The 26,902-nt window shown below is 43.5% G+C and overlaps 2 protein-coding genes across 13 annotated transcripts in view; both read right to left on the reverse strand.

Annotated features, from left to right (window-relative positions):
- Positions 1–3,937: 3,937 nt before the first annotated feature.
- im:7151449 (zona pellucida sperm-binding protein 3 receptor) lies at positions 3,938–15,963 on the reverse strand. Of its 12 annotated transcripts, none has more exons than XM_030374312.1 (16): positions 13,199–13,569; positions 12,726–12,911; positions 12,443–12,542; positions 12,128–12,198; positions 11,425–11,607; positions 10,577–10,759; positions 10,088–10,147; positions 9,382–9,495; positions 9,200–9,289; positions 8,723–8,836; positions 8,541–8,630; positions 7,014–7,070; positions 6,874–6,924; positions 6,699–6,756; positions 5,711–5,786; positions 3,938–5,518 (listed from the first exon to the last, which is right to left on the reverse strand). In XM_030374312.1, exons 1-15 carry the CDS (start codon positions 13,275–13,277, stop codon positions 5,729–5,731), a joined length of 1,494 nt encoding a protein of 497 aa, XP_030230172.1. In that variant the 5' UTR covers positions 13,278–13,569; the 3' UTR covers positions 3,938–5,518; positions 5,711–5,728. The 12 variants fall into 12 exon arrangements, with proteins under 12 accessions (XP_030230172.1, XP_030230171.1, XP_030230169.1 ...); XM_030374311.1 differs by having other exon boundaries at positions 3,938–5,521; positions 13,199–13,568; XM_030374309.1 differs by lacking the exons at positions 5,711–5,786; positions 13,199–13,569 and adding an exon at positions 15,781–15,963 and having other exon boundaries at positions 3,938–5,521.
- Positions 15,964–17,559: 1,596 nt separating this feature from the next.
- LOC115557103 (membrane-associated guanylate kinase, WW and PDZ domain-containing protein 3) overlaps positions 17,560–26,902 on the reverse strand; it is a 92,154-nt gene continuing 82,811 nt past the window's right edge. The window contains exons 14-19 of the mRNA XM_030374689.1: positions 26,288–26,473; positions 25,689–25,764; positions 25,211–25,316; positions 24,541–24,678; positions 22,548–22,686; positions 17,560–21,675 (exon numbers count right to left, since the gene is read on the reverse strand). Of these exons, the coding sequence (XP_030230549.1) occupies positions 20,480–21,675; positions 22,548–22,686; positions 24,541–24,678; positions 25,211–25,316; positions 25,689–25,764; positions 26,288–26,473 (1,841 nt within the window). The 3' untranslated portion in view covers positions 17,560–20,479. The remainder of the gene's footprint in view (positions 21,676–22,547; positions 22,687–24,540; positions 24,679–25,210; positions 25,317–25,688; positions 25,765–26,287; positions 26,474–26,902) is intronic.

Consider the following 26,902-nt stretch of genomic DNA (forward strand, 5'->3'; position numbering starts at 1 on the left):
TAAGAGGATTAACTACGTTGGCTTTACACATGCGCTGACACGCTCATACCGTCACACTCTGCTCTTTTAATCACACACACACACACGAACATGCTCATACACACTGGCACACATGCGCCCACACGCTCATATGTTCACAGACACAAACAAGCACTCACAGAGACACTGAAAACACACACTGGTACACATTCAGAGAGATGCTCACATCATTGTTAAACGCATCGTTTTAATCTCGCATAATGTAATGGATTTAATGACATGGATATTGAACACATATCTCACCTGTATCAACAACTAGGAACTTTGACCTACCGAACCTTCAGCATTTTGAATTCACTTAAATACAGTAGAGAGAGAAATGCAGATAGAGAGTGGCAGAGAGAGTAGCAAAGAGAGAGAGATACATGAAGAGAGGCAGAGAGAGAGAGGCAGAGAGAGAGAGGCAGATAGAGGGAGGCAGAGAGAGTAGCAGAGAGAGTTATACATGAAGAGAGGCGGAGAGAGAGAGAGAGAGAGAGAGAGAGAGAGAGAGAGAGAGAGAGAGAGAGAGAGAGAGAGAGAGAGAGAGAGAGAGAGAGAGAGAGAGAGAGAGAGAGAGAGAGAGAGAGAGAGAGAGAGAGAGGCAGAGATTGAGAGGCAGAGAGAGATAAAGAGAGGCAGGTAGAGAGAAAGATGCAGGAAGAGAGAGAGAGGGAGAAAGAAAGACAAAGAGAAGCAGAGAGAGAGGCAGAGAGAGAAGCAGAGGGAGGCAGAGAGAGTAGCAGAGAGACAGACAGAAAAGCAGAGAGAGAGAGAGAGAGAGGCAAATAGAGAGGCAGATAGAGGGAGAGAGAGAGGCAGATAGAGAGAGATGCAGAGAGAGAGAAGCAGAGAGAGAAGTAGAGAGCGAGAGAGAAGAGAGAGAAGCAGAGAGAGAGAGAGAGAGAGAGCACGCAGTAGCAAGAGACGGTTCATAAATAGCTATATTTGACAGGAGGGAGGGATGAGCCTCATGACAGATGAGAGACTGCCTGTTGTCTGCTCAGTAACTCAGGTCCATGCCGCAGTCACAGCGACCTCAAGAAAAAACTCCCAGAGGATATTTTCAGCTCTTAAACAAACAAACAAAGACTGGCCTATTTGATTCAAACACTCCAACAGTATCCAAAAATAGAACTTCACCAATACCACAGAGATGCTCAGTCACAGGTTATTGCTTCTTTTAAAGAGAAGCAATGTAGTTTTTTAATTTAGTGGCTGCGTCACTTCTTCACAATAACAAGAGACCGGCGTCAGATTGGAGCTGTAGACGCGTGCAGTTTGGTACCTTTTCCCTTTTAAATGTTAACAGCTATGCTCCCCGCAATGGTTGCCATGGTGAAGTCCGAGGGGCAGCAGAAACTGCGCAATCATTTTTTTCCTTTACTTGAAGTAAATCCAAATACAAAGAGGGCTTCAGGACAAGTGGTCTAAACCTGGCAAGAACAACACAATGTGCTCTGGATCTAAATATAGTCATCTTTTGAAGTTGTAATTCATTTGGTACTATTTAAAGTGTTATGCTTTTTGCTGTTTGAGGCCCTCCTAGACCTTGCCATTGAACCTCAAATTGTATTTTATAAAACTATTCAAAAAATAAAAATAAGAAAGGAACATTAACAAAAAAATGCTACTATCTGTGTTAATATCCCTGTCTTATTCTTTCTGCTATGTTTTTCATGTCCCAATAATAACCAGGAAGCTTTCCTTTGGGAGTATGAGAATGGACACCTCCTTGTTGACACTAACTCTGTGTTTGTTTGGTGTTCATCAGGGGGAAGACTACTCCAGGACGGACCGGTCTCCCCAGAACAGATCCAGAACACGTCCTGCCCAGGGAACCGGTTTCAGGTGGTGTTTTAGAGTACCAGATCCAATCTAGCACCATTTGAAATCGGTGTTCCTGAGCTGGAAACCCCGTCGCTAGTGGAGGAGTTCGCTGGCTGAATCATTAGTAGGCCTACCTGAGTTAAATTGACTAGGAAAGCATATTCCTAAATGTTGTTTGTTATTTACTGTTGCTGTTTATATGATTAGCATACTATTTATGATAGCTTTAGTAGCCTAAAATAGTTTGTAAACTTGTACTGGTAATATTAGTAGAAGGTAGTGAAGGTCAAGTACTATAAAGTAGCCTACTGCTGTTGTTATCATTTTGATGCCAAAACAATGAGGCAACCTGAAATGAATGTCGGCTACTTTGTAGCATCAAAAGCTATAATTAGCCCTCTTACCAAGGCTGACCGTTTTCTTCTGGTGTTTAGAGTTCATTTAGTGTCTAGCACCATTTGAAATCGGTTACAATGTAGAGGGACGATCATCTCTGGTGCCGTTTTATTGTCCATCTCCGCCGAACGAAGCGCCCCGTGTGAAACTTACATCGACCACACGGTGGCAGACTTGTTCCGTCGGGATTTTTCTAGAAGCTCCGAAGACAACGTCGACACGCAGATGCCGCGGGTGAGGGATGGTAAACCATAGAGAAAGTTGATCTCTGGTCGTTTTTTTTTCAATTCAACTTTTAAATAAAATAATTTATCCCCTAAAGACTCTTTGAGGCTATTTATTTTATCGTTGATTCGAGTGACATGTGTCCAACATATAATTAGTATAACTAACTCATGTTCTTTCAGTATTTTATATTATTAAAAGACCAACGCTTGATTGTAAAATACATCCTTGACCATGCATCTATATTGAGAAAGAGTTGGCCTAGGCCGATCTGAAAGCTATTAATTACAGGTTTGCTGGCAGTCATGTGACAGCAAAGCAGTCCAATGTAATAGACAAAAATAGGCCTGTATTAAAGGACCAATGTTCGGGCTAAAAACTAATCACATATATGTGGTGACCCTCTGGCCTAGTTGGCTTCCAGTCTTCGAAGGAATCACACACATCAACGATGTATTACACCTAAAAATATATCAACCATTGCATGAATCAAATAAAGACCATTGGATGATACCATATTCACCGTAATCCTATGCTGGCTCTGTATCTTTTGATCTACTTCTGAGTGTTGTAAACTTGTACTGGTAATATTAGTAGAAGGTAGTGAAGGTCAAGTACTATAAAGTAGCCTACTGCTGTTGTTATCATTTTGATGATTAACTTTTTTTACTTTTATCATTTGGATTTTTATTAAGTCATTTCACATTTATAAGTTTTTTCTTATACGATTTATAAGGATCATCGTAGAGGAGGATGTCTTCTGCTGAAACTCTGCTCCTCTCCGTCTTACTGAGAGAGGAGTCCGGGTGGAGGAACGAAGGCCCCTGGTCGAACTCCGTTTCTCATCGCTTGTCAACTAACTAAACAGAGCTGCCGAACTGGCAGCAAGATTTGAAAGGTAAGAATATCGTATTCAAATCAGCGTTGCCATGCCAACAGAAGCATACCAACAACAACACGCATCCAAATGCATGATGCTTTACATTCTGAGGAATCGGAGTGACTCAGTTTAAAGGGAGTGTCCGCAATGTGAAGAAAACCCAAGCCATCCTTTTCTTTCCACTGTGACTATAGCTTTGGCAATAGCCGTCATCGTGCGGTCAGTGCTGTGGCGTGGTCTGTTGTGGTGTGGCTAGACAGGGTGACGGATGCTGTAGGGCACCCAGCCAAACCTTCCCTCGGCAGATGTCAACAACATTACGCGCCCGGCTGAAGCTAGATAGGCCTACTTAGAGAGAGGTGTAACTGTAAGGAGAAGTCAGAAAGTCATCGGCTTGTCATGTGATTGTAGACACAGCTGGTACGGCTTGATTATAGAGTTGCTTCGGAAATATAAACAATCTAATCACCTAGCTGGGAGTGGCCCACTCAACTTATCTAACCAGTTTAATCTTGTTTTCATTTCAGTCCTAGCAAATAAATCAAAATATCTTGATTCCAACCTGCAAGGAAAAACTAGACGCATAAATTTGCCTTCCGAAATACCTTTATTTAAAGAAGGTGGCCCACTAGCACACAAAGCTGTGGATAGAACCTCCGTGTGTTATGATTACACAAAGCCAGTGTGGTTGGAACCTTAGGCCCCAAAACAAAGATACTTCTTGATATGAATAGTAAACATGGCCTATAAAATAAATATACCGATTGTTATACAACCATATCACATATTCATTCTTGTACACATATCTATTGTTTGCCATTAGAAATTGGTTCTAAGATAACCAGAAACATGAGAGGTTTCCACGCTCCAAGCTGAGTATGGTAATGAGTGCCAAAATGCTTAAGCCTACTTTGAAGTCTGAAATTGAACAAACGAGAAGTCCCATGACAATCTGACAAATCATCTTTAACATATCAGATTCATTGTCTACATTGTTGCAAATACTTATTTCCCATATCACTCATAATATTTTAGCAGTGGGAAACTGTTGAAAGACATCCTTTCAAATTCGGCCTATATTCAAGTGTGGGCTAAGATCAGTGAGATCAGGGGTCCATTCATAAAACTGAAAAACATGGGAAACCCCCCCTTCATCCTGTTTAAGACTTAAGCCCTAGCAGTTCCTCTCTGTGACCCCTGTTAGACAGAGGGTTATGAGTCCTAAAACTATAGATAGAAGTATGGGATAGTAAAGTTAAAACATAGTGGCCATAAAATACCTTGGTATGGAGTGGTTTATTATCCCTGGACATAAAGTGAAACAGTTGAATGAAATTAAACATTCTCTCATGTCAAGCCAAGCAGACTGACGTCCCATGTTCATTTGACCTCTACTTCAGTAACTACCATCGGACGGGGGGGGAACAAGACATCCTCTCAACCATCTCATGATCACAGTACAACGGATTCAAATGTTTGGCACGCTGGAGTTGGGTGTCTAGCACAGTGTTCTTTATATCCACATAATTCCCCCCTTGACCCCGTGGCAGCACACAGGCTGTGTTCCTTTGCATGGGAGCCGCGGCCGTGAATGTTCCCTTTGTCTGGACCCACAGTTCCTCTGTCAGGACCCACAGTTCCTGTCTGTCCATCTATCTAGATAGACTCTGTCCATCTAGCTCTGCAAGAATATTATTATCGTCAATATCATTTCTACAGGGGAACTTTTCTCCTTTGTAGGTGCTCTTAAGGAAAGGCTAGTGACACTATGTGGGATTAATTGTAATCATTTAAATTTCTTCTTACCCCTCAACATTCTATTCTCTGACAACGACTAACCAATGCGGTCGGCTTAAATTAATACCTAACATTTTATTGTCCATCGTTCATCAAAGTATCATGGTTGCAAAGACAAGCGTGGTCCGAGTACATACAAATAATAATTATTTTGTATTTATATTAACTTCAAGAATATAAAAGCTGTATAAATAAAGTGTGCGTCCCTTCATGGAAGCGTTTCTTCTAGTTGCAGACCTTCACTGATGTCTGCAGTGTCATTGTGTCTGAGGATGTGCCGGGTATGGCTCCTTGGAGGGGAAAGCAGGTCCACACTGGCCCTCAGACCCTCCATGATAACAGACATTGTATTCTTCATTGGAAGTGATAGAGTTGCTTGATGGAGGAGAGGGGAAAAAACGATTTTAGGCATGGAAGCCATCACTAAACACGGCAAGCTGTGAATCCTTGCTGCGATCAAAGAGATGATAATGATGAAAACAAAAAGACAAAAAAGACAAAAAACAGATCTATCATTGTTTCCTTTATGTGCTTTTATAGAAGTTAAGAATGAAGAATAGGTACCTTGGGCTGACCTTTGCCCTAAAGACTTTGGAATTGTAACAACCCAGGCTTCAGATCCTCTTGGGTGTTGTATGAGCTACAATGTCAGTGGATAATAGATTTGAGTTAGATTCTGTATTTATATATATAAAATTGAATTTTGATTGTTTGTTAGTGTATTACTTACAAACAATTAATAACTTTCCAGCAAGGCAGTGTAGTAAGTAACAATTTAATGAAATTACTATGTAATTGGTGATAAAAACACATGTGAGTGTGAGTGTAATCATGCAAATTTCTGTTTTTAATTTGTTAACCAGGCAGCATGGTTTGTTGTTATAACAATAAATTACCATCATGTTAATTGTTAAAAATCACATATTTGAGTCAAATTTTGAAATTTCAAAAGGTATAAATGTGCGATAATGTGCTAACAAGTAAATCCACTGCCTTTTATACTGGTGGTCAGGTGCGATAGCCCCCCAGCATTTCTGACCAGATCAAAATATGGATGGATGGTTGGACTGCTACCATTAATTCTATGGGTGCAGTGAATATGAGCGACTAAATTAATAATTATAAATATATAATCTGGATGATAATAATACTAACACGTTTTAATTTCCATGTGAATCATCTTTTGGAACAAAAGAGGATTTCCTGCTAGCCTTGATTCAGAAGACAGGAAACACAGACGCATGCATTTCCTGTTCCAGCTTCTATGGGAATCCCTTCTACAGATTGTTCCTGTTATCTAAATACGCTTTTATGCTGCTCTAGGAATATCTAGATGTGTCCTGTGAGGTGCGATGAACAGGCAAAGTATCTGGTGCGTGTCTTTCTATAAATCAGACTTAAACTGGGTATTAGATTAGTGGATATATGTTTTTTTGGGAGGGGGACAAACAGAAACAGAAGTGCAGAGGAGGCAGACAGACGGTGAAAGACATTTGAAAAACAGGAAGGAGAATTTGGATCCATGCATGACGGAAGAATCAAAGGCACTCACCCTCTCCTCCACCTGTACCGATATACATAAAAGATCAGCAGCACAATGAGGAGCACCACTGCAAGGAGAAGAAGAGGAGAAATTAAGATTCAGATAAGAACCGTCCCTCGTTCATCTTCACGTCAATGTGTATCATGTTAGAAGGAAAACTTTAAAATCAAAATGAGGAACTTACCTAATATGGTGCTTATCACACTGGCCACCACGATGTTACGTCTTAAAGAAACTGTCGGAAAAAAATAAGGTTTGAAATTCATAACTCTGTGATGCAACACATTTATCTTTGCCAATAAAAGTGTGGTTGAAGTAATTTACCCGCATCCTTGGTATCGCTATCGGGGTCCTTAATGTTTTCAAGTTCCTTCAGGTTTCCTGTTAACCAAACAAGTTTTTATGAATAGAGAGTCCTGCCAGAGCTATCGGGAAGTGATTAAAAGAGAGGAGGAATGTAAGTCCAGGGACATGCTTGAGAGAATAAATCTTTTCCTTTTCATCGTTTCTTCACTCTACCACTGCTAAACCAGGTATTCATATCTTTGCTAGTTTGAAGGTTCAGAGTATAACAATACCAGATCAATGGGTATTTATAGCCTTGCCATTTGAAGGTTCAGAGTTAAGGCTGGTCATCAAATCTTGCATTAATGCAGCGCTGTGTAGTCCATTATATTTTGACAGGTTTCCTTTTGTGATCTTGCCTTAATCTGACTTTTATTTTCCTCGTCCGTCAGTAGGTCCCAATTGTTTCAAAGCGCGTTGTCAGCCTGTGGAGCTCCATGACAGTGCTGAGCTGTCGAAGGGACTTTGCTAGATAAATAAACCGGACTAGACTTATGTATGGCTAGAGAATGTCTCTTGATTTACGTGGGCTCTCGACACTTCTGGAATATCCACCATGCCAAACAGATGTTTCTAGTGAACGTAAAAGGAAAACATTTTGCTTTGTTTTGCAATGAATGAAAACAGGAATGCATGAGGAATGGGTTTGTTAATGCATGAATGCATGCTCATTAGCAAATCAGCACTTCTTCATCATTCATTTTAATAATGTACTGGCAGCGCTTGAATCACTAGCTCCCTACTTGGACACATTTTCCAAACCATGTTTTAATATGATTCACTGAATTTCGTTGATTTGTTTTTTCTTACTTTTCTAACTTTATGATACATTTTTTCTTTATGATTTAGTCTGTTGAGTTCAAATATATTTTTCAATAAAAACACAACCAAATTGTATTATTGTTATTGTAAAGAATTAGCGTAGAAGAATTCCCATGTGGGATGTTATTAGATTCAGATTTTGTTGGATCATTTAACAGGAGATATGACGGGTAAATGTTATTGCATTTTTACATAACGTGATATGTTATTAGATGATATTGGTATTATAACATGATATGACCGGGTGAAACGTTAAGCCCACCGGCGGGGAGACAGACAAACATTGAGCTGTGGGGGGAGACAAGTTGATTAGAATCTGATGTAAAATGAAGAATAACCAGAAATGTTGGTCTTACCGTGTTGAAAAGGGAAATGCTATGAAATACTGTCCAGTCTGCCTAAAGATGAAGGAATATCCTTCTCTGTCAGATAAGAGCCAAGAGTCAAGAGACCGGCAATAGCTTATTCAACCCCAAGCTGAAAGGCACTTGGTTTGACCTCCCATTTCAGTACTTATCATCCTTGAACAAGATTCTCTACGGTACCCCCCTACCCTCTCATTACATGTGAAATGTATCTGTATTCACAGTTAGTCACTTGGGATAAAAAATATACATAAAAAATAGTGTATACATAACCTCGGCCACAGCTCAATGTTTGGTTTGAAATCATGACATTCTCTACCTCTGACGAGAGACTCCGGGGTACTCGCCACTGGAGTCCTGGATTTTGTCGAGATTGCATGTTTGTGCGTTGTCATAATGGTATTTGCACCTATGAGAAGAGGAATTCTTAGCATTCTTAGAGTGGTCGGACCGTTTTGAAGGGGTTCAATATTTGCAGGGCTCTCCACGTGCCAGGTTTACCATGAGTCCCAGGTGTTGCTGGTACGGTCACTGCTACTAAGGACGGTGAGGAGCGGCTGGAGGCTTCCGTATTCATCAGATTATCCTCTGTCGCCGCTACCGTATATATGCCACCTTAAGGAAAGATATTCTATTTAAATAAAATGTTGTAGCTTAAGTTACATTTTGTTTTGTTTTGTAGTCGCAAATATTTTAAGGACTATCTTTCTCTATCAGATAAGAGCCAAGAGTCAAGAGACCGGCAATAGCTTATTCAACCCCCAGCTGAAAGGCACTGGGTTTGACCTCCCATGTCAGTACTTATCATCCTTGAACAAGATTCTCTACGGTACCCCCCTACCCTCTCATTACATGTGAAATGTATCTGTATTCACGGTTAGTCACTTGGGATAAAAAAATATATATAAAAAATAGTGTATACTGTACATAACCTTGGCCACAGCTCAATGTTTGGTTTGAAATCATGACATTCTCTACCTCTGACGAGAGACTCCGGGGTACTCGCCACTGGAGTCCTGGATTTTGTCGAGATTGCATGTTTGTGCGTTGTCATAATGGTATTTGCACCTATGAGAAGAGGAATTCTTAGCATTCTTAGAGTGGTCGGACCGTTTTGAAGGGGTTCAATATTTGCAGGGCTCTCCACGTGCCAGGTTTACCATGAGTCCCAGGTGTTGCTGGTACGGTCACTGCTACTAAGGACGGTGAGGAGCGGCTGGAGGCTTCCGTATTCATCAGATTATCCTCTGTCGCCGCTACCGTATATATGCCACCTTAAGGAAAGATATTCTATTTAAATAAAATGTTGTAGCTTAAGTTACATTTTGTTTTGTTTTGTAGTCGCAAATATTTTAAGGACTATCTTTCTCTATCAGATAAGAGCCAAGAGTCAAGAGACCGGCAATAGCTTATTCAACCCCCAGCTGAAAGGCACTGGGTTTGACCTCCCATGTCAGTACTTATCATCCTTGAACAAGATTCTCTACGGTGCCACCTTAAGGAAAGATATTCTATTTAAATAAAATTTTGTAGCTTAAGTTACATTTTGTCTTGTTTTGTAGTCGGAAATATTTTACTGTGTTTTGATGGCCTAAAATAAAATGATATTGCCTTTCACACTCTGTTATCTTCTTCCAGGCCATAAATCTTCTTTCTTGGTGTACAGTGGACTGATATAAGCTCTCATGTGTACCGAATTGACGTTTTAATCGTCATATTTACCCGGTGGAAGATGTTTGAACATATTTGTAATTATTTGGAAAGTAAACTCCATTACACATGCAAAACAAACGGACACACACAGAAAACCAAACCCAGCCAAACATACACACACACACACACACACACACACACCATTTTCAATACCTTGTATTGAAGGGTGAGGGGTTGAGGTTATATTCAATGTAGGGGTAGTGGATTCGTCTTCTGGAGATGAAAGAGAACATTCATAAGTCTGAATGGAATAAACCTGCTGATGTATTGCATAGACGCATGAAAACCTCTACATTAGTACAGCACAGAGCCACCTTGCCTGGCACAAGTCATGCATTCATGATAAGTGGAGTAATGGCAGTTCCTTTTATCCACTTTCGCTGTAAAACTTGCCCGGTGTCTGGCTCCATATCAGGTTGATGATTTACATCTCATTGTTCCGTGGTATTTGTACTCCCCAGTAACAGCCGCAACAAACAGAATCTTATGTCCACACATTTCAATCTCATGGCTGTTGGTGGACGATAGGACTGTTGGGTGTCGAGATAGCAAGACCCTAACCCAACCCGTGACAGGAAGGTCCATGTATGGTCATGTATGGGCTGAGTGAAGTGAAGCAATCCGTCCACAGTGTTGGCTTACCTTTACACGTTGGAGGGGCTGCATTGTAAACGCCCGGGCTTTGGCATATAAGGTGACTACTGCCGCGGAGGGTGAAGCCGGTGTTACAGGAGTAATGAATCTCGTCCTCGTAGCGTGGCCGGTCTGCAGAGGTCCAGAGATGTCGGCCATCGTTGATCTCACTGGGCAGGTCGCAAACTACAGCTGAAGAAAAATGAATGAATAAAGAAATGGGGGTTTAGACCATAGCCTTGTTAAAACCCTATGTAGGCTGTCAACCATTGTTGTATTAAGAATTGTATTCTATTACTCTTTATTCTTATATCCAAAGTGACTTGAGTGCAATCAGCCAAACATTGTTAAAGTGTCTCGAAAATGTTAATTTAAATAAATGTCCCGTTGTTGAGACACTATCTATTTGTAATATTGTGTTTAAACCTATGGCCCACTGATGAAAGCCCTTGCATTTGCAGAATTGTGAAAATTAAGAATTTGGTGTCGGTGGCGACTCTGTGTATATCTCTTGGAAAAGTGACTGCTTGTTGCCAAAGTTGTCACCAAGGATATTGAAACAGACAACCTTGAGACTGCCACATTAAGGAGCAGGTCAGGGTTTTGGGGGGGGACCTAGCTCTAGGGGGCCTACAGCTATGATGTGGACATTGGGGATTGAATCAGGGAACTTTCAGCCGGGATTCAAACACTCTAGCAAACAACCACTGCTTCGCAAAACCCATATGGTGCATATTGAACGCAGACTATGAATGAAATAGGTGAGGAACCTCTTCAATCAGAGGAACCCTGGGAACTTCTCTATGTCAATAATGGACAGCAAGGGGGAACAATCCTTCCAGTGTGTGTGGGCTTACCTTCACAGGTTGGAGGTGTCGTGTTGTAAACGCCCCTGCCTTGGCAGATGACATGGCTGGTGCCGTTGAGGGTGAAGCCGGCGTCACAGGAGTACTGAATGACGTCGCCGTGGCGCGGCTTTTCTGCAGAGGTCCAGGTGTGTTGGCCACTGAGGACCTCACTGGGCACGTCGCAAACAATAACTGAAGAAAAGAATTGTAACAATTCATTTAAAAAAAGCATGAATCAAAGAATATTGGTTATTTATATATAGCCTACTCCTACCATTGCTTTAGCAATGAAACTTGAACCACTTAGTCATTGAAACACTTTTTGTGTGACTTACAATGAATTCAGACAGATGTCATTTTGGAGCAGGTACAGGTTTAGGGCTAGAATAAACCAAACTAATCTCCAAGCTCATGTTTTATTTGCTCTGTTACTCATAAGCATTAGGCAATGGTCTGCCATTGCCAGGCTAGGTTAGGACATGTTGCATTAGGATGGTAACAGGGAGGATGTGGACATTGGGGAGCCAATCCAGACCCTTCCAGCTGTGAGTCAGAACACCCTAGCCAATAACCCATCCTGCTAAATCAAACAATTATGGTGAATGTGGGACACAGATTAAACGGGATGCAAAGATGAACCCTTGACCATCTTTTGGTTGATGATTGAGAAATCGGTTGGGCCTTCTCGTTTCTGCCATGCTTGGTCACTTACGGTCACAACTTGATCTCCCGATCCATCCACTAGCGAAGCAGCGTTTGAAGGAAGACCCAAGGACTCGGTAGCTTTAAAAAGAGGGGAGAGAAGAAATTACTAATGGCTTTATTTGAGGATGTTTAGAATTAATAATGTGTAGCGTTTAACAACATTTCACAAATGTGTTGAAAGACGCATTTTCTTAAACAAACAATGGCCTAATCCAGGTGGTAACCACATTGTGCCTGGAGTCAGTAATCAGCTTTATTATCATAGACAGGAAATTCCGGTGTCAACTGAAACTAGGAAAGTATTCACAATAATAAGACTTACCCTTCCTCACAGGTTACTTTTACTGAAGCGCCTAATAGGGTACCATCATTCACCATCAATATCATGTTCGGAAGTTTTTGCGGATATCCACAGTCCTTCTCTGCAAACAACAATTATTTACTATAAGACTCAGAGAAAATAAATAAATAATAATAAATGAATTAATTAAAAGAAAAAAAAAATTATCATGAATAAATAAAAGATCTAGAATATGGTGTGAAATTAAGATCTATTTAATGCCTATTAATTTCCTTATTGAGAATTAAGTGGGAATAAAGCTTACTTTTACACATGAGGTCAGGCTCGGTCCACTCCGTACCAGTGCACGTAATGCTTTCGGAGCCGTTGTGTTTTTCATAGCCATTCGTACAGACAAACGTGACTTCAGTGTCCTTGGGGAAAGCGTTCTTTAAAAGTGATTCGTTGGTGAGGACGATGTGCTCTTTCTCTGGTGGTTTAGGGCAGTCAGCTGTTTGGGAAATATTAAAAACATGTCAAAAGTTTGAGAAGTAGCAGCACCCAACAGCTACTTAAATACAATAAATGAATTACATTTCTAAGGAAGAAAAATCTGTGGAGAATATTAAGGGGAATTGAAAATGATGTCATACATTTAGTGTTCATCAAACAAACATACTGTTCGATTAAATGATGAACGTCCCAAAAGTCTACAGGCCACCCCAAAGGAATAAAAAAAAAAAAACAGACGCTTTTGAGTGAGTCGCCCTGGCTGTCAAGTGAAGCCAGACTTCTTACCTGCGCCTCTGCTCAGCAGCACGGTTGACCACAGAAGAGCCAACAACCGCGGCGTTAAGTTGTCCACTAAAACTGCCATAGTCCCTCGTATAATAATCCTTATCTTGTTATTTACAGTATCCTTCAAAGCAGACACCAACAAAACCCCAAACCGGTCACTTTCACCGGGAGGTCTCCGTCAGAAATACACGAAAACCCGAAGGACCTCAACGCAACCGACTCGATCTCCGTCTTTCCACTACTTGTCTGTATAGGTGTCTTTCGGGACTGGTGCGAACTTGTTATAGTAGGCTATATCCACCTCATATGATATCCACCCACTTGGCACATCGGAGATATCTCCAGACCTGTTGCCATGGCTATGGGGAACTTCATGGGTGGGTCCTGAACTACGTCAAGGGTTCTCCCATGCCCTGCGTCGGCTGACAAGAGGGCGGTACACTGGAATGATGGTACACTTTATTTTAGTTATTCTATTGCAGAGTCTTGGCTATCTCAGCGGTGGTTTCAACTTTTACGGCTAGTTAGTGTAGTGTGAACCAGTCCATCAAAACCCAGCAGGCAGGTCGTTATTGGAAGCGATACTAGAATGACGCGTCATTCCGTGTTACTTGTAGTTTTCTTTGTGTGTTGTGTTGTTTAGGCTGTGCTTCTGAAATCTCCGTCTCGTTTAGTAGGCATATTTTACGTAGGATACGAGAGAGAGGTTAAGGAGAGAAGTGTTTTCCGTACCGCCGTAGTCAACAACACACTGCGAGAAAAACACATTAATCACTGAAATGCGGTTTTGGGGTTGCATTTCCAATCTGCATTCTTGGGTGTCGACGTCCAGTTCCAGTCTTCGTCGTTGGAGTCTTTGCGGCAGTTGACAGCAGCAGCCCCCCACCCCTCACACCGTTTTCCATATGCTCCCCTCCAGTTGTCTGACTCATAGACCGCGGAACGTGTTTGAACAAGGGGGGGCCACAATCGCAAGAGGGGGTCACCAACATTTTACCAACATTTTAGGTCCGACATTATCCATAGCCAAGGCTATGCACAGTATACGAGGACATGCACGTAATGCCATCAGTCACGTCAGCCAGCACAGAACAGCGCAGAATAAAATGCACAAGAAAGGTACCTCGGTGGTAACGCAACTGAAACTGCTTGCTTGTACCAGTACTAGAGAGAGAGAGAGAGAGAGAGAGAGAGAGAGAGAGAGAGAGAGAGAGAGAGAGAGGGAGGGAGGGAGGGAGGGAGGGAGGGAGAGAGAGAGAGAGAGAGGATGCACATCACTTTGCCAGGATGATTTTACTTTAAATGTCCAAACAGCCAACAACACTAATAAGCCCACAACATGCCAGCACATAACTGTGCAGAATAAAATGCTCAATCAGCCAACAATACACAACAAAAGCACCACAGTAAGATGTTAACTCAACATAAACTCACTTGTATCAGTACAATGCAGTATAAAAACATTGAACAAAGAAGAGTGCACACGGCGGTGCTAATAAAACCATTGGCCTACGCTTAAAACTTCCCAAAGGCCTGCCTGCGTCTGTCATTGGCCTGCACGAACTCCTTAGCGATGGCTGTCATGTCGATGTCCTCCAGAATGTCACGGTGAATATGGCAGTTCATCAAGTCATTCAGTCTTTTTTGTGTCATTGTGGATCGGAGGTATGATTTCAGTCGACGAAGTGTGGAAAACGAACGCTCTACTTCTTTCGCGCGATTTTCAGTGCTGCGCAGTTATAGGTCTACATTTTGCAACATTCATGCATGACGTGTGACGTGAACAATATTGGTTTAGAAATACCATTGATTAAATTATTACAGCATGGGTTGTGTTTAAGTTTGATCTTGTCGACAGGTTTTGAGTTGAAAAAAAAAACTTGCAGGCCAACATTCATTTATTTTTTTAATAATCATTTCAAAAAGTTACCCGGGCCACGGCCCCCCTGGCCCGGCCGGTTCCGCGGTCTATGGTCTGACTAACGGGGTTTTCCTTTGCTTGCCATACAGGGAATTACTATAGCGACCACCGAAGAACATGCCGGGTAGGTTAGGTTTACGACCAGACATTCCTGCTGTAGCCTACGACCACCTAAAATTCAACCCCCATTGAGATTGACATCGGACACGGTGGCCGACTATCGATCGCTCCTCCGAGCAACGGGGGGTTAACTTAAACACGATGTGTTAAATGTGCGTGATTTTTCAACAAGACAGCCTTCGTGAACCCCCTGTTTTAGATAATGCGTTTGGATTTAAGTTACTTTCGTCACTGAGGAGGAGCGTGATGTGCTCCACACGCACACACAGACAGACATTCATCATCAAAGGCTTCACAGCCGCCGGTGTGCACTGGTCGTGATTCACGAAAAGAGGAACCTTTTAAACTTGATTGTCAGTTTTTTTTTTTTTAAATCAAAATGAACGTCTTATTTAGTAACAGGGACACAATGGCCTAGATTAATATGTTGATGAGCATACATATAACCCAGTTCAAAACAAACAAACAGAAGGGTTGGGGGGTACCCCTGTGGGCTACCACTTCAAATACATCATCAGATTGGTTTCGTGGGCTGACTCACGGTGGAAGCCTTTCCGTCGAACTCTGGCATTTATCTCTCCAACAGCGGAATGGACGCACCGATCCATCTCCCTCTTCCTCTGGAAAGTATCGGTTCCGCCAAAAACCACAAGTTTTCCAGAGGCTCGTTAACTTACGCATAGCCCCAGATGAATCAGATATTATCATGCCTATTCCTGTTTTAGGTTTAAGACACGAGTTTACCCCCCCCCACCCCCCCCCCCCCCGCGTCGAACATTTATTGCACGATCTGCAACACAGAGGCTAAAATGACAAGAACACATGGGGCCACGAAACTGCTGACCAGGAGCCCTGAAAAAGCGCAGTAGAGAGACTGCTGCCAACTACTGAGGACACTTGGGAAAATCAGGCTGCGATATTTACGTTGATCATGCTTTTAATCAGTAACTAAACCGTAAACACATTGACACGAAGCCAACTTTGTTGGTTCATTTATCTATTTTTACTTTTAATTAATTATGACCCAGTACTGTGAAATCCCAAATATCTGACACACCTCGTTAGAAAACTAGTTTGGCAACTTCATGGTGAATGATAGCATATGATGCAACATCAGGCTATATCCTGATGTTGTACACAACAAGTACACATTATACACAAAAGGAGCCAGGCTTTGTATAGGCTAAATGACAATGTTTATGTTATGTTAACTCAATACTCCCTCCATACTTAAATTGAATATATATTATTAAATTTAAGTATGGAGGGGGAGTATTGAGTTTTCGGATTACATGATTGAGGAAATAAGAACGAGACATCTAGCATTACAACAATGCCCAGGCTACCTTTCCAAGGGCTACCCTAAGTTACAGTAAATGATAAATGTGTGATTATTGAACTTCCGTCAAACACCGCGGGCTTCTGACATCTAGTGGCAAAAAAACGAAACTGCAAGTGCAACAAACCTATAAGTCTGCATGGATTGCCCACTTCAAAACATTACAATTACAATTAGAATGACAGCGTTATTGTTTGCTTAAATGATCAATCCAGGCATGACAGTAGAAAGTAGCATGTGTTTTATATTCACACATTTGTAAAAAGTTTCATTCGGGGTGAGGTTGAAAACGAGGAACAGTGAGTTTAACCACAGTAACAAGGCCCACATTTCATTAGAAATGTAATCTAAAGAAATCCGTGCTCAACATATACACTCACAACACAGCATGAACATAAGAAACATTAGAATCCACTTGACACATTTAGCCTATACAAAGCCAGGCTCCTTTTGTGTATAATGTGTATATGCGGTATCGTGGGTGGTCAAAAGTGGGTGGTCTTTCTGCAAACTCATTTGTGTTTACCAGAAACTGACTCCTATTGGACACATCAAAAGGGAGGGTGTACTTCATGCTTTCGTCTGGTCGCGCTAAAGGTGCCCACTTCCCTTTCTTGGCCTTATCGGAAAGGCTGTCAGCTGCCATGACAACCACTGTTCTGCCATGGTAACAACAGCATGTGCTGCTTGGTAACAGATCAGGATTGTGTGTGTGTGTGTGTGTGTGTGTGTGTGTGTGTGTGTGTGTGTGTGTGTGTGTGTGTGTGTGTGTGTGTGTGTGTGTGTGTGTGTGTGTGTGTGTGTGTGTGTGTGTGTGTGTGTGTGTGTGTGTGCGTGCGTGCGTGCGTGCGTGCGTGTATTCATTTCACGTCTTAATGAAACCTTTTAGGGTGATTTAATTAACATTATCACTGCAATGCATATAGGTAGCACATTCACGTTTTCTACAGGTTGATTTCCGGAGCAATCACAAACAGTAACCCTTTTTTCAGTAAAACTTTATTCGTCAGTGCATGAACAGAACACCATGTCAAGGTCATAGACTATTCTTTTCGGAACCATTTTTAAATATGTTCTTTCTTTTATTTATTTTTTACATAAAAAAATAATGGAGCGATTAATTACATCTCTATCTCTGTTTTTTTGTTTCCCCAAAAAGAGCACTCTGCATGTATTTATAAAGGTGCTGTACAATATACAAACATTTACATCTACTGTACCCACAGAACACAGGAGACCAGAGAGGAACCGTATTCTAATGAAGAGATGCAAGGCCACAGAATGATAATAATATGAGCTACAGCAGGGTTTAAATCAGGGGTGAGACCAAAGAGAGATGAAACAGTGTAAGAAAAGGGAACATTTCTGGGGGATTATTGACCGCTACCAGCGTACTCCCTGTTCCTGACCCGTCACTCAGGGGTTGGCGGTACGAGGTTAAAACCCAACCAAACTATTGCACAAACGCTACAGCTGATCAGCTTATACTGCGAGTCTTGTAAACTGATTTCAACAAATGTTATGAGAGTCAAAACTATCTCACTGTGCAAGTCCAAGACCCAATATTCTTTCTACTACTACTACTACTACTACTGCTGCTGTTGTTGTTGTTGTTGTGGTCGCCTTCCTGGCCATCTGCGCCTATTCATTAACGGATGTAATCACATGATCTTATCAAATCATTTGCTACGTGTTGCGTTCCCTGAGCCAAGAACATCCAGAGTCTATTTAGCCTTTATATTGTATGTCGCGGTACCATCTGTCTTCTCTGCCCTGTGTGGGTGGGTTGTCCCAAGCGGATGACCCAATTCACCAGGATTCAATTTGAAGAAATGTAAATTTTTTATTATTATTATTATATCTCTATATTATTGACCGAACAACACCAACGGGACAAGATAAGGCTCTGTAATGAAAATTCTGATGAGTTTTATATTGAGTAGCTCGCCCCTATCAGCGCTTTAGATGTATTTTTTTTAAGTTCATCCATTAGCTCAAACAGACCTGAAATGGAAACTTGTAAAAGTAGTAGTAGCACATTTCACATCTCCCCCAAATTAAATAAATAAAAGTATGCAAACACATACAAATTCATCCACTCATGCTTCAAATAATCTTGACTAAAAGTTACATTGTTTTCTTAGGGATGACCAGTGAGCAGAAATCTTTGGCGTTCATCAGGAAATCAAACCTCAAATGCAAAAAAAGCATTTGACTCCACCTGGAAACATTTTCACTATTTTTTTACTCTTCCCCTAGTAGGCCAGGTTGTCTAACCAAACTTGTCACAACTCACATTTTACACTGCCGTTGTAATTTCTCCCGTTTTAGAGCAATGTAAGCAAATATCGACGTGCAGTACCACTTACGGCCACAAGTGAGTGCTATAATGAGTTAAATAATGAAGGTTTAAATAGTATGGAAGGTAAAGTCTCTGCACACACCAGCCACCTAGCATGAGTTTATCCAACGCTCATACAAACAACTTATTTATGTGCATTTAGCCCTCAACATACCCTGTTACTTTATCATACAGACACATTTACACTCCCCAAAAAGTATTTTCTCAACAGGCAAAAGATTAAGATGCCAAAGAGATCGATTCAGGGCCCACTGTGAACTCTACTGGCTACTACTTTGGCCTTGAACAGTGATTCTTTTTTTATTTTAACACAACCACGGAAAAGAGAGTCTAAAAAAACATATATTTTTCAAAGCATTTGCAGCAAAATTCACCATCACCAATGAAGTTGGACTGTGTCATTCTGTAATGCTACGAGGGTAGATGCAGTGCAATGGATATCAATATAATCTAGAATCTGTACATGATAAAATTTAAATATATCTATATAGATATAAACTGTATAATACTCCACGATGAGACACATACTGTGAGTGATCGCAACATTTGGTAAGGATAGCAGGTGCCCCTAAATATCTTTATTGATGAAGACCTGCAGTCTTCTCATTTCTACCACCAAAACACACTGGAAGAATGTTGAAAGCGCAGGATAAATTCAGGTGAACCGTTGTCTCCTCTCGGTTAACATGGGGTATGGATTGGCGATGCTAAACGTATATATTAATATTTATCTTTTTTTCTAAATCTCAATAATTTACACACAGCTTAGGTATCTTACAAGTGGTTAAAACAAAAACCATGAACCACGAGTATCTGGTCTCTCGCAACAACCCATATGGAAAAGATTCCACAACCGTGGGGCATAGTTTGGAGTCCCTCAGGCAAGTGAAGTCTTATATATTTTTTCATAACATCTCAATGAGGGGTAACCAATGTTGTGTCAAAGGCGAGCGGTAAAGATATCAACGTAAAACTAAAACCAACTGCATGCAGTGGCACTACCCCTTTAAGAGAAAAATAACACACACACTCACACACACACTGAACAAATCCACAGCGAGTCCGAAAACAACCAAGGGCAACATAAGACCCTTGGCAACAACCAGACTTATTGATATCATAAGAGAGGGAAGAGAGAGAGAGCCCTTTCCCTCTTTCTTGCATATGGAAGATTTGCATTGCAATGGGTGAGGCATGGTGTATTCAAAGAAGAAGTCATGACAGGAGCGGATTGACCCAGAATTGGCACATATTCACATTTTCATTTCCCTCAGCTCCGCGGGGGCACTCCAGCATGCTACTCATGCAGAAAGCCTGCCACCATCAGGTGCTGAGGCATGTGTTTGTGAAGTTTGTTGGAGCGAGAAAAAACATAGCAGGTCTTCAGCCGACAAAGAGTGACCGGGCGTCTCCCCCGGCCATGAGAGAGGACAAGGGTGGCTCCCCACCTCCTCAAGACAATGTGAGAAGTAATGGGATTGCGATGGACTGGAGGGTGTTTTAGCATTCCACAGGTCCGTGCCGTGACTCTATATTCCGTTAGTAAGGGTCACGCATGACTTCAGCGTGGGAGAGAATTCTGGCAGAGCTGGGAACCTTCCAAGGACCAGGGTGAAGCTCACCTTTGGGGCTGGGATGGTCCCCTGGAAGACCTCCGCTCGGGGACACAAGAGAGGTGTTACTCCCTCTCTCCTTCTTATGAAACAGGCCTTCACTTTCCCTCTCCGCTGTGGGTGACCCAAAGGACTCCTCCCTGCTCCTCAGATCCTTAAGAGATGATCGGGTCGCCCGGGTTTCCTTGTGCGGGGTCGGTCTGTCGTCTCTCGGTTTTGCTCTCCCTGTGGTCTCTTTCTTCCCTGGGTCGCGTCCCGCCCCCGCCCCGTTTTCCGGCGGCGTGCGAGTGCTCGGAAGTGTTCGGTGTTTGGATTCTCCCGCCGGTCTCTTGCTGCTCGCCACGTCGCCTTGCTTCAGGGCGGTCCTGTGTGCCTCCCTTCTCCCCTCCAGTCCCGCTGGGCTCCTCTTGGCCTCAGCGTCGCCATTGGCCTTGCTGGTGGTTTTAACGGCGTGCTCCAAGCTCTCCTTGCCTGAGAGTTCCTGCAGCCTCCTGAGGTGGTTCTGTTGTCTCTCCGCTTGTAAAAGCGCCATGGTCCCCACCTCCTGTACACTCTGAGGAGAAGGAGGACGTCTGCCGAGGGTGGTCGTCGGCAGAGGTGACGTCGGCGTAATCCGAGACATTGTACCCCTCTTGCGCCGTTCAACCTCCTGCGTCTTAGTCTCGCGCGTCTTAACGGCGTCACGGGGACTGCCTTTGGCTTTAGACAGCATCGTACCCGCTAATTTCTTGGGGTCGTTGCCGAGCCTTGGTTCGGTTGTGAGGTCCTTGGCGGGCCTGATCCTCTTGGAGAAGCTGAAGTGCTCATGGTTTGGGGCGGCGGCGGCGGCGGCGGCGGTGTTGGTGGTCGTCATCGGAGAGAGCCGGTCTGGCCGTCCGCCCGCCTGCTCCCGGCTCACGGCGGCTGGGCCCGAGCCCCTGTCGCTGCGAGGGGGCTGCTTGGAGGACTGCTGCTTGGGGGAGGAGGTATTGCGCCCGGGGGACACCCTCAGTGCGGCGGGGAAAGGGGAGGAGGGGGAGATGGATGTCGCAGAGGATAACGGGGAGGAAAGGGGCGATGTGTCAGACGCAAACACTTCCCTGGGAAGGCTCGTGGGTGAGGTGACTTTTCGATCGTGTTGACCTGAAACAAAGCAGAATGAACACCTTTTTGTTTTGTTTTCTCCGACGGAGGTACCTGAAAGTTAAACTTTAAAACAATACATCCGTCTCAGTAGAGTGTGAAGAAATGCTGCGTTGCCAAATGATGAAGAAGGAGGAAAGGCGAGGAGAGAGCTTTACCAAGATAAAAGAGAAGAAGAGGCCGGGAGACAAGCGCCGAAGCCGTTAGTGTTGGTGCTCGTTAGTGTAGTAGCACACGGTAGAGGAGGACGAGCTGCCTGCATCACCACAAGAGAAGAAGAAGAAGAAGAAGAAGAAGAAGAATAAGAAGAAGAAGAAGAAGCAGAGGAAGGAGGGAGAGGAAGAGCCCAAGGGAAGCAGATGGTTAGAGCTGGCAAACGGCTTCATAAAGACGACTCATCCATTATCATACATGACCAGAGCCATATCGTCATTAGCTAACAATTACATGGATTAATGGGTCCAACCCAGAACTCTGGTGGCTGCTGCTTCTGCTTCACTGTTAGTTACTCTCAGGGGAGGGATGGTTAGTACAGCGGTTAGTGGGGGTTTGGCTCGCAGCCGAAAGGGTCTGGGGTCCAACCCAGAATGTCTGCCGTCTACCAGTATGCATTCTTGAAAAAGGTGGCTAACCCCCACCTGCCCAGTAAGGTCATGTATCTGAAATAATTCCCTGAATTCACATTGGACGTTCTGATTATTTATTTATTCCTTAATCTATCCTTTATCCTGTATTTCTCTGTTTATATTTTAACTTCACTTCGGTTTTTCTATTCCCTAGTCTTCTTTCTAATCTTCAGCAGTACAATTGTGCCAACCCACTATCAGGGGGATTAGTGAAGTTGTGTGAGTGTTTTGCTGGAAGGAGCTTACTGCTGTCCTGGGCCAGGCCAGCCCCGGGTCTGAGCAGGAGCACCACCTTGCTCCCCCCCGCCTGGATCAGCTCGATGGCCCTGGTGTGGGAGATCCCCCGGGCCGGCTCCCCGTTGATCTCCACGATCTCATCCCCCACCTGCAGAGGGAACACAGTGATACAGTGATGACACACACACACACACACACACACCGGCATGTTGACACTTATACAGTGTATACATGTGTATAGCTATGCACATATTGACACAAAAGACACAATGACAGACTTACACGTGCAGCCGCACACACACACACACACACACACACCCGTCGATTAATGGGCAAGGCGTCCAGACACACACACACACACACACACACACACACACACACACACACACACACACACACACACACACACACACACACACACACACACACACACACACACACACACACACACACACACAGCTACATCAAATAATCTTAATTTCATGCCGCGCGCGGTCCCGAAATCCCCCCCCGGGACACACAGTTATTGGAAACGACAGAATAAGTGGAGATAAGAAGAGCAAACACATCATTCCGTTAAGCCCTAATGTGTGTTGGCATTCCATCGTCACCCTTGGGTGGGCCGGCTCACACAGTCTGCAGATCATATTATGGCTGTACCCTGAAATTGATTTCCACTTGGAACTATTCGAACACTTTTTATTTCCAACACTTTCTCTGCCCCTTGTGAAACCTGAAGCAAGGCGGTGGGGTCTATTGAATGCTACAGATCGTACTCCTTCCTGCCTGGGCTGCTGCTGGACGGCATTCAGTCTACTGAATGGGTCTGGAAACAGGTCCCCGTCTGGCCCTCAGAGGGTTCAGGCTCTCACTCACACACCACTTATGCGTGGTGGATGGGCAAAGGGAATTGAACCCATGATGGCATTACTACAGCTGACGTAAATCCCTGCCAGCTTCAAGGTAGTCGGCACCCCTGACCTGCTGCTTTAGCTTATCCTAACCCTTACGTTGTTTTAGCTCTGTCGCTTATGGGGGCGCTCATAGTTGAGCTTCTGCTAATGGGTTATCTAGGGGACTGGAATCCAGGATGTCATTACTTCAGCCGTCCCGGAAACTACCGGCTATCGTCTGGCCACGATTGACCTCTGGGGACAACGGGCAGTATTTATGGGGCTCTTTGTGTAGCCGGATAACGGATGTCCAGTCCAAGACTGATCGTTGTTTACGGTTCGATTAGCAACTTGAGACCCAAGACTGGAGTCGGAGGGGATAGACAACGTCTATGACCGGGTCGTTTCACAAGATTCAGGCGATGGGTACCGAGATTGTTATTTCCCACGCACGCTTTTAACATGTATGCAACCAAAGTTTGCCCAAACGTGATTGAAAAATAGCACTAAGATAAATAAATAAAGACTAATAAAGAAAACAAGTGCACTTCAGATACCAAGAGCATGGCCCGTTGCCTACAGATTCGGCATCAATATGCAGATATCTGTCGAGGGAGATTATTCTTAAAGCTGAAGGAAAACAGACTTGCTGCCTTAACTTATAACCCTTATTCCACGTAACTCCTGCTACTCAAGAACATAATTTAAGCAGGGTCAATGGAAGCCATCACAGGGATTTGTAACAGCTTTCACTTATCCCTTATCTTACCATAAACCACTGTAGAGGAGCACAAAATAAACGTATTTTTGTTTAGAAAAAGTGTTACCTGTTTTGGAAATATATTATGCATTGCCAAATGCATTGCCGAATATAAACAAAATCTGCGAGCACATTGCCAAACTTTCTTACTACAAAAGTAATTTAGATTAAACTATTTAGTCTTCACACTTGAAGTCATCCTCGGGGGGGTTCTTTTTATTTTTTTAGCTGCCAAAATAAGTGGCAGATAAAGCGAGGAAAAATGAACACACAAAGCACGCAAGCCCCTGCCTCCTCCTTCCCCTCAAAGTGAAAGTGAAAGCATCTCATCCATGAAACAGGGACTCACGTGGATCCTGCCGTCCAGCAGAGCGGGTCCGTCCTCGGCCAGCCTGAGGATGTACAGGCCCATCATGTACTCGGTTCCCCCGCGGAGGCTGAAGCCAAAGCCACGAGCGCCGCGTTCCAGCTCCACAGTGAGACAGCCCTGAGCGGAAACAAGGATCAGCGTCAGCATCGAGGGCCGTGTGTGTGATGTGTGTGTGAGAGAGGGCATGTGTGAAGTGAGCATGTGCGATGTTTTTTTGGTGTGTGTGCGTGTGCGTGTGTGTGTGTGTGTGTGTGTTTGTGTGATATATGTGTGGGATGTGACACACACAGAGTAAATATTTACTGTACATACAGCCGTATCGACTCTACGCTCACATAGGGGTGAAAAACACAGACCGAGCATCACCCGTTTTGCATTCTCATATTTCAATTTAAGTGTGCCATATCTTAACAATATAGCTTTGTATATTTCTTAATTTTTCTGTGTATTTTTTTCAACTTCGTCTGTATTTACATATTTTCCATGATTTGCATTGCCCTGCTGTACTTCTGTGTTTTTATTTTTTACTTAGATATCTATCTTATTTCTCATTTGTTACATAACCCTTGAACAGAGAAATTCTAATCTTCTAATGAACCAGACCTAACGAACCCAACAACATCCTACAACACTTCAGCAGAGTTCACACCTGGTTGGGACCGGTCACACACAGAGTTCCCTGGTCAGCACGAGGAAGTGAGTTGTAGTCCGACCAGCTCAGCGTGTCTCTCTTCTCCTCTGAGTCCAGATTGTAACTAAAAGCGACAGCAGAGTGGTGTTACATCCATGACCCAGATTACCTGTCAAGCTCCGGTAGGTAAAATATGAGTTAACCGAAAATAACTGAAAAGAGACGAAAACTTTGAAAGAATAATGTCTTGCGATTTTAGAAAATAACATTTAACATACACAATTATTTTATAATCAAATTATCTTTCCAGATTGCTAATTTACTGCTGAAAGTGAACAGCAGAAATTAAATAATTCAGATAAATGTACATACATAAATATATGCTGACATCATTTCATGCGTTCATATCTGGAGTTCACACCAAAGTGTGCTCTGAATCTGAACATTGAACCCTGTTGATACTGGCCTGGCTCCATTAACCCCCACATGTGCTGACCTTGGTCCCAGCACTCTATGCTGGAGGGCAGGGCTCTGCTTGGCTGAGCTGGCCCCAGATGGAGGGCCCCGGTATTCTACAACACACATTCACAAAAACAGCACATCAGACTAGTGAATAAGTCGTACCATAACAATGGTAAAAAAAAAAAAAACAGCATAAATTTGCGCACAGAAGAATGTATTATCGTAGATCCAGAACAGTGATTGTAACGCAAATTGTTGCATGAACAGTTGATATGAATCACTCAATCAACTGAGGCAAGCAGAGTGACTGCTCGACTCCACAGGGCATCACTCAGTCAACAGCTATTCATTATCTCCTCCTCATCTTTCTATTTCACGTCTTATCTATGATTGATATTGTTACAATTGTTACGAATTACACATACAACTCTATCTATATCTGTATCTATATCATGTGCTGTGTACGGTACAGTTAACGCATTGACATCGTTACCAATGAACAGAGCTACTACAAAACAGATAGCAAGACATCCGCTGAGAAGAGACTACGAGCTAACAGCACCCCCATCCAGACATCCCCCTGCCCCAGACCAACAGCTCGTAGATCTTAGGAAGGGGCTATTCTCTACACACCGTCCTCGGGCACCACCGTGAGGGTGACCACGCTGCCGGCGTCCTTGATGATCTGGACGATGTCGTTGTGCGACAGCTCTATGATGGAGCGCCCGTTGACCGCCGAGATGCGGTCGCCGACGTTGAGCAGGCCGCAGCGGTCCGTCGGGCTGCCCTCGATGATGCGGCCGATCTTATGGGGGATCACTGAGGAGGAGGAGGAGGAGGGACGAGGAGGAGGAGGAGGAGGGGAAGATGAGGAGGAGGAAGAGAAGGAGGAGGAGAAGGAGGAGGGAAGAGGAGGAGGAGGAAGAGGGTAAGATGAGGAGAAGAAAGAGAAGGAGGAGGAGAAGGAGGAGGGAAGAGGAGGAGGAGGAAGAGGGTAAGATGAGGAGAAGAAAGAGAAGGAGGAGGAGAAGGAGGATGAGGAACAGGAGGAGCAGGAGGAGGAGCAGAAGGAGGATGAGGAACAGGAGGAGCAGGAGGAGGAGCAGAAGGAGGATGAGGAACAGGATGGGGTGAGGAGGAAGAGGAGGAGGAGGAAGAGGGGCAGATGAGGAGGAGGAGAAGGAGGAGAAGGAGGATGAGGAACAGGATGGGGTGAGGAGGAGGAGGAGGATGAAGAACAGGATGGGG

Source organism: Gadus morhua, chromosome 13 (assembly GCF_902167405.1).
Source record: "Gadus morhua chromosome 13, gadMor3.0, whole genome shotgun sequence".
Taxonomy (NCBI): domain Eukaryota; kingdom Metazoa; phylum Chordata; class Actinopteri; order Gadiformes; family Gadidae; genus Gadus; species Gadus morhua.

Excerpts from the sequence above, each read along its gene's own strand:
- im:7151449 (XM_030374307.1), bottom strand. The coding sequence starts at position 13,277 with ATGGCAGTTTTAGTGGACAACTTAACGCCGCGGTTGTTGGCTCTTCTG. Across the intron at positions 12,199-12,442 it reads AAAGTAACCTGTGAGGAAGG|CTACCGAGTCCTTGGGTCTT; the intron begins GTAAGTCTTATT and ends CTCTTTTTAAAG. Across the intron at positions 7,071-8,540 it reads CCCGGAGTCTCTCGTCAGAG|GAAACCTGAAGGAACTTGAA; the intron begins GTAGAGAATGTC and ends TTTGGTTAACAG.